The 13,355-nt window shown below is 46.7% G+C and overlaps 1 protein-coding gene across 4 annotated transcripts in view; it reads right to left on the bottom strand.

The window, feature by feature from the left end:
- SRPK1 (SRSF protein kinase 1) overlaps positions 1-13,355 on the bottom strand; it is a 936,001-nt gene that overhangs the window by 787,553 nt on the left and 135,093 nt on the right. For all 4 annotated transcript variants that reach the window (XM_069633441.1, XM_069633440.1, XM_069633438.1 and 1 more), the window contains one exon: positions 5,770-5,894. In XM_069633441.1, coding sequence (XP_069489542.1) covers positions 5,770-5,894 — 125 coding nt within the window. The remainder of the gene's footprint in view (positions 1-5,769; positions 5,895-13,355) is intronic.

The following is a 13,355-nucleotide window of genomic DNA, read 5'->3' as shown; positions in this document are numbered from 1 at the left end:
GACACAAATGCCTCGAACCCTCAATAGGCCACCTAGAAAGAGCCACTCGCAGAGTACCAGAGTACTTCAAAAAGCATATCTTAACAGCAGCAAGGCTATCTAGCTTCCCCCCACTCATTAACACAACCCACCCTAACCCCTCTTTCAGTACCACCAGAGCATCTTCGGAGCATGCAAATGGCAACGGTATGCAATATAAATGCCAGTAACAAACAGGGAAACTCTGTACAAAGATTTTAGGATTGTTAAAAGTATGACAATGCATTACTTACCGTAAAAGCATTTCTGATGGTTGTATCTGCTTAGATTCACATGCTGTGCATAGGTCCGACATCCAGTGGTCACTGCGGAGTATTGCATTTTGTTTTTCGTAGTCGAAAAGGGGACGTCGACAAGGCGTGTCTGAAACACTATCCCTATAGTGACGTGCGTTGTACCCACAATCCCTCACACGTCGAGGTCCCTCAGATTGTTTTTTTCCGCCCAGCTATTGGTCGCCTTTACGCGGAGCTCCTCGAGAGACATTGCAGATTTCATCTCCTCGACCTTTGGTAGTTTTCTTATAATATATAACACATAGATCCCTCCCTCGACGCAGTTGTGAAGCTGTTCTCCGCCGAGCAAGATCTTCGACGGAGGGGACGAGCGGAGGAGATACTTCGGCGTTGGCGAACACGTGGCCTGGCCTCACAGGCCAAATACAGTAGGGAGAGTGGGGTCGTGGGACATCTCTTGTTTCCTTTCTGAGAATGCCTTTCCCTTTCCCCTTCCTTTCCTTTCCCTTGGGGTCGTTATCACGATTTACTGCCTCAGCTATGGAGAGGACACCCTTTAGGTTCTGCCCGCGTTGCAAGGGCAAGTTCACTTGGAAGGACAAGCATTCACGATGTAACTGCTGCTTGCCCCTCGATCACAAGGAGGAGGGTTGCACGGCTTGTCGGCTTCTTAAGCCAAAGACTCTAAAAGACCGCAGGGTCAAGAGGTGGGCGGCCTATGCTATGTCGAAGGCTGATTCCTCACCCGCCGCCGCTACCACCGACAGTGACGAGGAACGTGATAACACGACCTCCGCTACGGAAGTCGTAGACCCCTCTAAAGAGCGCTCGCGCTCTTCGTCGTCTGTCCCCGGCCCCGACGGGCTCGGCTCACGCCCTGCTTATGGGGATGAACACCCCGGCGACACTGACGCACACGTTACCACCCATAAGCACACAACCCACGGCTCTTCTTCGTCAAAGACGAAGAAAGCATCAGCGCCCAAGGAGACGCAGGTTCCACCGGCGGCCTCCTCGGACCGCTCAGGTTCGAAGCCCCTCTCGCAACCGCAGCCGCGACCAGCGACTGGGCTTTCGGCAAATAAGGGCGCTGCCCCCAAACCATCGGCCGGCGCGCACCAGCAGAGAGCGCACGCCGCCGTAGAACGATCGACACCCGTAACGTCGAAACCACAGCCCTCCTCTGACAAACTAGTCACAGAGAGCTTGGTAAGGATCGTTGTAGCCAACGCCCAGAAGCGTACGCCGAAAGACACGTCGAGCGCTACGCAAAGGTCGAAAGACACGCCGAAAAGGCCCGAAGAAAGACAGAGACTACCCCCTTCAGTCGGGGGGACCCCCAGCACACCGGAAGGCTTTTCTGAAGGCGACGGGGCACTTTCCTCAACGTTATGGGAGAGGTCGAGCCGTTTTCAGGCGGAAGACACTAATTTTCCCCCGCTAGACCGCTCAGGGGTACCCCATGAGACCATGGAAAGGCTCCATCTCTGCATGGAGAGGATGGAGAGGTTTATGAAGACCCAGAACCCTCCCACTCCCAAGAGAACAAGAGAAGGGCCTCAGGAGGACCCCAGGGCTAAATATCCGAGACTATTCAACCCCTCCCAGCAGGACACAGCCTCAGATTTCCATAATGTGTATGACCTCACTGGTGAGGAACAATACTTGGAGGAGGAGGAGGATGAATTTGTGGACGATGAAGAGGGACAGAACCAGGAGGAAGGTCTGGAAGACAGCCCAGACATGGTAGGAGAAGGCTTCGGAGAAAATCCAGAAGAAGGGCCTTCACATCCCTGACAATCCCCATCAGTATATTCGGACACTGATGTCCTGAACCTAAATCCTCCTGACAATTCACCTGTTAGGAACACATCTCCCATAGACGATCAGCCCACATTCAATGCCCTGTTGCGCAGAGCAGCAGCACATTTCAAACTGGACACTGGGGAGATCTCTCCTGAAATAGACTTTGTGGAAAGAGTAATTAAGGAGAAACCTCCGGTCAGCCAGACCATTCCCCTCCTCGCTTCAGTGAAGAGAAGAATCATCCCTTCGCTATCCACGCCCGCACTAATCAGAGGAGTTAATCCAAGAATTGAAAAACTTTTCACTCCTTCACCCTCAGACCCGCTGTACATCAGGGGACATTCTATTCCTGACTCCCTTGTAGTAACTAATACAAGGAAGAGGGCAGGGGTGCCGCTGTCCACCAGCGAGGCACCACCTGACAAGGAGGGCAAGAGATTATATGCCCTTGGAAAGAGTCACATCCTCAGCTGCCTTTTCTGCAAGAATTGCGAACAACTATTCCTTGCTAGCTAGGCGGACGCGCAGTGGGCCAAACTGCGCAGATGCCGAAGCAGCGCCGGAACAGCTACGGACACGCCTGCTATCAACTATTGGCGAAGGAACCCAGGTCAACCAGAGCATTGTGAAGAGCTCTCTGGATGCTGCAGAGACAGCGGGACGTTCCCTGGTTCAGGGAATACTCCTAAAACGCCATGTATGGCTGCGTAACTCAGGGTTCAAACCAGAGAAACAGGCGTCTTTAATAAATAAACCTATTGAAGACTCAAACCTCGTCGGGAAAGCGGTGGATATGGCTAAAAAAGAGTTCGATACTATCAAAACTCTTGACCAGATCTCTAAGCCCACTACCAGACGCGGCTATGGCAACAAACGCTTTTTTCGTGGCCAACGCCAACAACAGAATCAGCAGCAACAGTACCCTGCCACCAATTACCAGACCAATAGTGGGCAGTACAGCCAAAGAGGCCAGCGCCGTGACAAAGGGAGAGGTCGGGGGACCACCCCCAGAGGCTCCCAAGCCCCCAACAACACCAAGTGACGCGAAGATTCGCGTCCCCTCCCATGCAACACCGGTCGGGGGCCGGCTAACATCCTTTCTTCCAGCATGGGAGGGAATAACGTCAGACCGCTGGGTACTTTCCACCGTAGCCCACGGATACTGCATCGAATTCAACGGTTCCCCAACATACAGACCCCCGAGGGGACGACGCATGACACCAGAACACCTTGCCATCCTTCTCCAAGAAGTAGAACAACTGCTGGAAAAAGGAGCCATAGAGGTCGTGCCTCTATCTCAGTTAACGGAAGGTATTTATTCAGTGTACTTCCTTGTACCCAAAAAGGATCTAACCATGCGCCCTGTATTAGATCTGCGCCCAGCGAACAAGTTTGTCAAACCCCAGAAGTTTCGTATGGTGACCTTACAGGAAGTGATCAACCTGCTATCACAAGGAGATTACATGACAACACTAGACATGAAAGATGCATACTTTCATATTTTAATGTTGCCAGCATTTACCCAAAAAAAAAGCATGCATTTTCTTAGTGACATTTTTAAACAGGGTCAGGATACTTTGGAACATTTAGAAAATGACTGCACATACATCACTGAAATCCTACAAATTACCCCCGTACCCTTCCCACCAATCCCAATTAATTGAGAATGGTTTAATTTCATTCATGAATGCAACTTGGAACATAACTTAATCAAGCAACAAGTAAATGGGGTCTCCTGCGGAGTTGGGATATGGAAATGTGTGACCACCTAAATAATGTTACACCTGCCAGAAAAAAAGCAACATTAAAATGCTGCTGTGATAATTGCCAAGATGTACTGAACATTATTGTGTGGCTACCCAATGCTAAACTTATCCATACAGACAAGCGCTTGTGTTCTCAATTTTGCTTGATGTGCAATATAAATTTAAAAACAAAGTTACTCAAGTACCATTTCCAGTACAATGGCCCTGGCTTATGGACAGTGCCTCGTTTCAAAATTTCACTCTTAAAAGTTGAGCTCCAGCAGTATTTTCGTGGCAGACACCTCAATAACAGCATGTTCATGCCAGACATCCCAACTAGTTGTTAATTCCCTGCAGCGGGTCAGGAACAGCCCTGTTCTTAAGAAAAGGCACAAGGGCAGCGTTTGTACGTTAAACCGGATTATAAAGGCTATTATTCATGGCACCCACTTAATTTTTGAAAGGAGATATGAAAACAGTGTATAGAATAGGGTGCCTTAGAGAGACTATAGGAAGGCATTTTCTATTGGTTAGACAAAGATAGGGTAGCAGGATACTTTCCACTGTAGATAATCTTAAGGGATACTGGGCCCAAATGCAATCGGGCCAAGGACACCCAACTACAAATCCACAATGTTTACATCACCACGAAGTAATTCCGTATTCATTCTACGGGTTTCATAATAAACTTCAGGATTCCCTAATGCACCAGGCTAAGAACACCCCTTTTCAATACCAAATGACAAGAGAAAAAAAAAGTTTTAAATGGAGCACCGATCCCTCAGGTTTATTTTCTGCAGCAATTATCCCCTGCATGTGCAACACTGAAAGTGGGAAGGTTTGGGAGGTAATGTACCCAGCACAATGTAGTCATGTGAAAACGTAACGAGAAAAAAGTAGTTTTAAAATAAAATGTAGTCATTCAATACAATCAAAGCAAAGTGTGAAAATGTTGCCAGTTATAAGGTCGCCAAAAAAATCAATTTTAAAGTGCACTGCTGTAACCCCAACAATGACCAAAACCTTTAATAAAACCTCCATATTCACCCTAACTCCATTTCTAAAGCTTGCCCAATTCCAATTACTAGCCTGAACTATTACAGAACACTAATCATTCAGTGCGCTAAAGCATTTTATTTTCAGGTTACTCAAAAATAAATCTATGGAAAATGAACAGTGAACCTAATTCCAACCGCATCACCAGCACGGCACAATTGACAGTCCTCGCCTTAACCCAAACCCTTGCTCTAATCCCAACCTTAGCCTCACCCTAACTGCAACTATAATAGTTACCCTAATGCTTTACTTTGCTCTAACCCCTTGGTTTATCTCAACACTTATCCTACGCCAACATCACCAGCCCTCCCAAACTTCCTTTAACACTTACCCAAACCATTAGCTCTAGCCCTGCCCTACCACTTATCCAGACACTTAATCTACCCTAACAACCAACAAAACTCTAACATCACCAGCCTTGCAGCATCCACTCTGACCCAAACTCTTAACCCTAATTCGAACCAAAATCTTTATTCCAACCCTTACCCGCAACCACAATTTGAACACCAAATAAGGCAATCACAGGACCGTAAAAGCATCCTTAACCATTACAAATAATCTAGCAGCATATTTTTGGCTTCTTTTAGACATTTTGCTTGCCAACTTTTTCACTGCAGGGGGTATTTTCCTGACATTTTTACAGACTACATTTTGCTGGCAACATTTTCGCTGGATACCGGGTGGGAGGAGACCTACTTATAGAAACTACCAAGTTTTACATTCTGCAGATAAGAGGAGATCTCGGCTTTAGTAGCCGTGAGGATCATAAGGTCTACACTTGAGGAAGCACACCCACCATCTTCTACTCGCCAGTCTAAACGGAATACTGCAGGTAATTTAAATAAAAGCAATGGAGATAATAAGCATGCTCATCACAGAGAATTCACCTTTGCGGTAATCGCTGGGATCTTCCTGTTCATCATCATCCGAACCAAGAATTTCCTCCTCCTCTTCAGGTTCCTGCGACTCATTCTCATATTCGCGGGTGGAGCCTCTGTGGTGAGCATCAGACCTGGGAGACCAAGCAAAATTAGATGAACAGATGCAAAATAACACGAGAGAGCACGCCTGCCTCACAAAACAGTATCAAAAATGAAGCAGCACTGACACCATTTCCCCAAACCTTAACTGATCCAAAGCATAATATTAAAGATCTTCGGCATTGCTTCTCACAGAAATGTGTAACTCTTGTGGGTTAAATGGCACTGGACTAGATAAACATGTATTTTACAATGTTTTGCTGTTTGAGGAGGGATGGGGCACAAACAAACTATGCTGCACTTTTCATGGTTATTCCGGCTCAAAAGGAGAAGCATCACCTAGCCATAAAGGAGGTGTGCACGTCATTCTTATAAGCTCAGCCTAATAAAATGTATCGAGTAATCAAGAACAGTGACCTAAATAGTGGCTCACAAACAGTAAATGTCTGTAGCAAAGAAAGCTTCAATGTCCAAGTTTGATCTGGAAAACTTGGGCAGGGTGTTGGGAGGGGAGGAGGGGGATGAGGGGGGGGGGGGGTTGTCTGAAGGAGGTTTGCGTCAATCCCCCTAAAACCAAGCGTGGTTACAAATTAGCGAGCTGATAAAAGCAAATCCGCCATCTAAGTTTTAGATGCTAGAAATTCTTTATTATAAACAGCCACCAAATTCTATGAACCTTTTCCAAATGCATGCCTTAAGATCTGAGATGTCTTGAAAAAAAAACTAGGATGGGCAGGATTAAACTAAACCTCTACAACCCAACACCACCATGACTGAAAAGCAGGATTCTACAGAACCAATGAAAAGGAAACCTAGACATATTGGAGGATGTGTTTATTAAGCACTGAAAATCTGCTTAGCCACAGCCTAGGTGTGAAGACTGAACTAAAAAACAAATACCTCGAACAGCGATACAAAGAAAAGGTTGAAACTTCACAGCTATTACGAAAGTAAAGTAGAGCAGTACATTTCTGGAGAGAAAAAAAAGTGTATAGAGATTCTGTTCAAAACAATGGTGGTGGACCCCTGGAGGTTACACAACTCTGGCATCAGGGATTATTCATTTTATTCCCATGCTCATAAGGGCCTCCCGAGAATTGAACGGCTTCTCTCTAGTGAGCAATACCCATGCCTGGAAGGGGTCACGATTCTGCCTAGGGTAATCTCAGATCATGCTCCAGTCCTCACCCATATCCGAGCTTCAAGCTTTCCGGCCCAGCCCCCTTGAAGCTACAGGATTCTTTTTTACAGGACCCGGTAATTAGAGGCGATATTGCAGAAACCCTGAAAGCATATTTCAGAGAAAACACTTTAAAAACGAGACCCCATTGGCAGTTGACGAACGCGATGAAGGAGGGGGTCAAAGAGGAGCTAATGGTGAAAGCGGCGGAGCACCGGCAGCTGAGCTCCTTACAACAGATGAAGTTAGCGGAAAAGGTTCGGGACCTAGAGAACACCCAGAAGGCTTCCCGCTTGAGACATCAAAAATGGGAAATATCGAGAAGCACCTGGCCGACAAGTGAGCCAAAGCTCTCATGTTCACCAAACAATTTTATTATGCAAATAGCAACAAAGCAAATAAGCTCTTGGTCTATAAGTTGAGGAAAGTGCACACCCGTAACATCCGCCTACTGAGAGATGATCGCGGTGTGCCACTTCTCTCAGAGAGCAACAAAATACAGCCCATGTCAGCCCATCACAGAGGTCGTCACCGAGCCCTATATCCCAGGGACATTGCAGGAGGATTACATGTGCTCCATCCCTCCAATTGAGGCAGCTCAGGATCTGCTGGCCCCCTTAGAAAGCCCCCTCCCCCCATCTCCACAGAGGAAGTTGCGTGACTATAGGCTCTCTGAAACATACCGTGCCACATCCTGGCCCCACACTTGGCAACATTATTCATCTCATTTTTGACCACAGGCCAGGTCACTCCCTCAGAGGAGTCCCCAACGGTGATGATCCCGAAGCCTGGGAAAGACCTGGAGTTCTGCAGCTCTTACAGGCCCATCGCCTTAAGAACGATGGGAACATTTTCACAAAGCTATTGGCAGCCAGAATGGCAAAAGGTAATACCAAAGCTTGTCCATCGCGACCAAACTGGCTTCATTCCAGTGCTTACCATGCCCAACGTGACATGTATCCTCAACCTACTCCAATACGCCTCAAGAACAGGGGTCGCGCTAGCGATTTGTTAGATGCGCATAAAGCGTTCAACCTCCTAAATTTAAACTATATGGCAAAACCGCTAACGGCCTTCAGCCCAAACTATGTTGCATGGGTTTTAGCCAACTACCAACACCCCTACACCTGTTTAAGAATTAATGGGTACCGTTCCCAGAAGTTAATGATACTGGGAGACACACGCCAAGGCTGCCCTCTTTCGCTGCTAATATTTGCCCTGGTCAATGGAACCCTTTGCCATAAAATTACGCTCTAACCTTGGTGTAAGGGGGCTGCAAGTGGGGGCGGATATCTGCAAACTCTCCTTGTACGCGATTTCTTCTTCTCCCTTACCCAACCAAGCACATCCCTAAAGGAGCTATGGGTGGAAGTAGCAAAATGTGTGGCAGTCGCGGGCTTCGTAGTTAACTACTCCAAATCCACAGTGTTAGAGATATTGTCTGGGGAAGACGCACCTAATCTTGTGGTATTCTTTTATTGTGGTAAAATTGTGCTATAGTGTTATTGTGGTAATGCCCTATATAGAGTGCTAATGCTCCCCTCAGAGTATACCCTAAAACCTGCATTTCATCCCAGGGCCTCCATAAGTGAAAGTTAACAGACTGGTTTCTGTGTAGATGCAATGTATCCCCTTTCACACTAAACCTAACAATTCTGTTACAGTGACAAGCTTACCTTTAATGGCTGGTGACAGTGATACCTTTTACTATTTTGGTGCAACTTTACCGCGGGCTATGATCACAGCTGCAGTAAAGGCACCTATGGGTGCTCATTTTACCAAAATTGCTCCAGTGTTCTTTTTCTGCCATTTTAGTTCTTGTCGTTTGTTCCTTCTCCTGACATCCAGGGCGGGAAATTCCTTTGTGTGAGTTGTCTTCGACGGGAGTCCCCTACCCCGCCCAGGCTCCAGTCAGTCTGGAAGCACAGGAAGTGGGTGAGGAGTCCAAAACTTCCCTTCCTTTGTCTTACGCCTTGCTTCAACTGGGACAAATCCCAGTTGGGGATGGCTTTCCTGATTGGACAACCAGACGCCCCTTTATTGTAAAATGAAAGGAGAGAAGGCAGAGGTTGTGCTGTAGTTCCTGATAAATACTGGAAACCTGGAAGCTGAAGTCATGTCGACCACTAGAACAGAAAACCGAAGAGGATGATGAAGTAAAAGCGGCGGAGATGATTTCCAGCGACCGGAGAGCCTGCTGTGTAACCCGAGCCTGCTGCAGCCCTTCCTTCCAATCGAGCGGGGGACTCCAAAAACGACCCGAACCCAGAGCCTGGTGAGACCCACTAGGCTCAAGACCTGCTTTATGAGCCATCCCACGGGTTGCTGAGACCTTGCGTTCTTCCAATACCCCAATAACCTGAGACCTCCAGCCACTGTGCGGTGCACGGTCTTCCGAAATCCGAATCTCGCTGAAACTTTGTGGGCATCTTGGTGTATCTGCAGAGACACGAATCTAGTCCAAAAAGTCCCCTCACAACAGTGCTGGACCTTTAAAACAACGAGAATTCAACCGCGATTTTCTGTCTTCTGTGCTCCTTGAAAAGGCACCAAAACCACAGAACTGCATTCAGCCGCGAGAGAATCTTGCCTAGAGCCTTCTTCATCGATCCCTGCTGCAAAGTCTCTTCTGAGGTCTTGTTTTCCGTCTCCACAACAAGAAATCCACTGACCGGGTATTTGGCTGCAGTCCCTGAAGTTCTCCTGCTGCAATCGCTTCTTCATTGCTGAGGTACTGTGTTGGCTTGGGTATATACTCACCTTAAGCCTGTTGGGATTTCTGTAGTCCTGGGGCGTTTTCTGCGATTGGGAGGTCCCTCGTCTAGTGCACCCAGTCCCACTGCTAGAATCCTGCTGGAGTGTCTTCTGTGAAGCCCCTGGACCCTCTTCTAACTCTAAAGTGAAGTACTCACCTGTTTGCCCAGTTTTCCTAAGGAAACTCTGACTTTTGCTACTATAGAACTTATTCTAACGCTGCCTGTTGATCACTAGTCCTAGTGACTCCACTTCTGCCACTGAGAACACTCATGCTCCAAGAATAAGGGAAAGACTTTGAAGGGATTGAGATTTCTGCCTAGAAAAGAAATAGTGTTTTGCTTACTTTTAAAGAGTTGGTTGGTAACTGTAATTCTAAGAGTGAACAGTTACAAAAGTTCTTACTGATCTTGAATGTGTGATGCACTACTCTTAAAAGTATGGTTAACCTCTTTTCTTCCTTAGCCACTGTTTTGCCAGTCTAATAGAAAGTAGATGTGAAGGTATTTTACTCTCCTCTGATTAGGTTGTGCCTCTTTACAAAAGTAATGTGTTGGTTTCACCAGATTATTCATGTAGGTTAATTGTACAAGTGTCCCCCAACTGTTGGTATCGCCAGGTTAGTCCTGTTAGGATAACTGTACGAGTGTCCCCCAACTGGGTCTAGTTTCCCCTCGACTTGCTGATAGTCTGTCCTTAATAAGTCTACATTAGGTTGTTGCCTACCTAGAATAACTATTCAGTAAAGTGTGACATTGGGTTTTACCTTCCCCTTCATTGTGAAGTTAAAGTAAGTGGGTTTTACTTACCGTGTTAGCTGTGTGCCATCCAAAATAAGTTACCAGAGTTATTGCTTACCTCAATCTGGGGTTCCCCGATTTCAAAAGCATCTGTAATGGTACATCCTTCGGTTTTTACTCACCTGGTATAACTGTTATGACAAAAGTAGTTCTAGGTTTTTACTGCACCTAGGATAAGTATTTCACTATTCACCAAAAGTATATTGTCCAATTGATTGTTTATGTGATTTGTCCCAAGAGTCACTGTACAACTGAAAGGGCCTACTGCCCTTGTATTACTGAAGGTAATCTGAAAGTAACCATTGGTCTTTTACTCCCACAGAATAGGCTTGACCTACACTAAATGTGTATAACAATTTCCCTAGAACTACCGTTAGGTGTTGCAAATAAGGTGTATGCTTGGGTCTGTGGATTTCAAGTATAGTGTTGTGATTTTATATACTTTGTTAGTACTTAACCCCTAGATTTATCTGGGCCTATCTGTCTTTAAATAAATCCTTTATTTTTACAATAAATAGTGTTTAAGTGTTTCTTTGGATCCTTTGTATTACAATTTCACTTGTACTGTATCTACTGCCCTCTCTCCCTCCTAAAATAAGCCTGGCTGCTCTGCTCTGCCTACGCTGCCATGTACTCAGGTGGTACAGTCTGAGGCAGTACAGGACTCCTAAGTAAAAGACAGTACCACCCAACTCCTTGAGATTGTGCATGCCTCCCTCAACCAGGGGATTCCAAAAGGTGCTTCAAAATAGGGTTGATCCACCCACTCAAACCCACACTGGACCCCGAGGACCTCACCTCCTACTGACCAATAATCCTCTCATTTCTACAATTGTTAAGGTATTATAGAATGAACATGAGCAAATCAACAGGTCAGCATTGCGCTATGTCTGGTAATCTGGGTTTCGTCCCAAATGCAGAACTGAAACAGCCACCATCCAGTAATCAGTAATATGATATGATAGGTTATTTATAACGCGCTTAATACCCAGAGGTTTCTAAGAGCAGACCCAGGGATCGAACCTGTGGTGCTCCGTGTCGCCTTGCTTCCAAGGAGAGCAGGTTCCCCCCCCCCAGCTATCCTCCCCAAGACAAATGCTTTACAGATCCTGAACTAAGGGGATTCCTGCCTCCTGAACCATCAGCGGTGTTCGATGAGGTGAACCACCAGACTCCTGAGCAGACGCCTCATACATAGAATGGGCTTTGTGGAAACAGTCATCAACTGGTTCTTCTCCTACCTCTTAGACAGATACCAGGCTAGCCAAATGGGCACCTTCAGATCAGGGCTTAATCCTCATCTCAGTGATCTTTAATCTTTCCATGGAAACTGCTGGGACCACTCCTTGACGAACCAAACTAGTATGCAGATGGCCTTCCTCCCTGGGCCTGTGCCCCTTACCTGCTGTATCAGTAACAAATCTGGGGGTAATAATGTCAAGCAAATGGCGGCAGTGTGCAAGTCCAGACATTTTAAGCTTTGCACTCTACGTAAAGTGCTCCCTTTTGTCCCTGTTAAATATCATGGCCCGGTGGTGGCGGTGTTGGTGCTCAGCACGACCGATTACTGCAACTCACTTTATCTTGGACAGCCCCAGTTTCTTACTAATCGGCTACAGCTGCTCCAAAATGCTGCTTCTAGATCTGTGTTGCATCCACTTCGAGCACATATGGCCCTGGTTCTCAGACAGCTCCATTGGCTCCCCATTGAAAAGAGGATACTCTACAAGTCCATGTGCATTGTGCACTGGGCTTTCTACAAGTTAGGAGCTGAATATATCCATGAAAAATTATCACGGTATGTTCCGGCGCGCCGTCTGCCCTCCCAGTCTGCCCTTCTACTATGTGTCCCTCGTATCAGACTGGCGCGTACAGGCGGCAGGGCCTTTTCCGTGCTGGCTGCTAAGGCCTGGAGTGACCTTCCTTTAGCCCTGCGTGCCACAGACTACCATTTGGTTTTCCACCGCTCCTTAAAGACATTACTGTTCCAAGCCCTGGGATGATGCTGTTCCTCCGCTTCTAGTGCCATGCCGCCTTTGGGCGTACGCACGCTGTACAAATACCCATAACAGGACAAGATGTACCCTAAACTGCTTCCACAACAACTCACTCCCCAAAAATGCCTTGCCACCAATCAAACGCAAATGGCAAGAAGAAACCTAATGCTCAGACAAAACGGAGTTAGTGCTCCTCAGACACGCCTTCAAACATGAAACCCTTAAAAGGATGGCAAACAAAATGATCCTGAACAGTATCCCTGAGGTTAATCATGGACAGCAACATTTTTCAGCAGCAAATCAACACGAAATCCTAGACTGGGTGCTTCCATATCACGCTGCTCTGCAAAATTAAGCCTTTCCATCCTTTCCAGAACTGAGCGTGATACAGGCTCTTCAGATCGTACACAATGATGTGGTTAACACATCATCGCTAGGCTCCCTGTGATACATCTGGCTCCCCTGAAGGCATTCATCACACCATATGTCAACGAAGCACCATTACTAAAAAATAAATCCCCAAAAAAAAATGTAGACCCCCACACCACCATCCTGCGGCATCCTCACTGCCTCCCCCATACTTTTCAAAAATGCCTGTTATCACCTACAAAAGGCAACCACTGGCTTACCCTGCACATAAACACAACGCCTCTGCTAGCACATACTCCTCTATGAGCCAGACTATTGTTGGGTTGGAAATTAAACTAATACACGGGGGAACAGTCCTCTTGTGATGCCCAGGCATACTCAACACCATTCTGG

The sequence above is a fragment of the Ambystoma mexicanum genome, chromosome 13, assembly GCF_040938575.1.
Source record: "Ambystoma mexicanum isolate Mex_15411 chromosome 13, UKY_AmexF1_1, whole genome shotgun sequence".
Taxonomy (NCBI): Eukaryota; Metazoa; Chordata; class Amphibia; order Caudata; family Ambystomatidae; genus Ambystoma; species Ambystoma mexicanum.
Note: the sequence above shows the minus strand (reverse complement) of the source record. Positions and strands in the feature narration are given on the sequence as shown.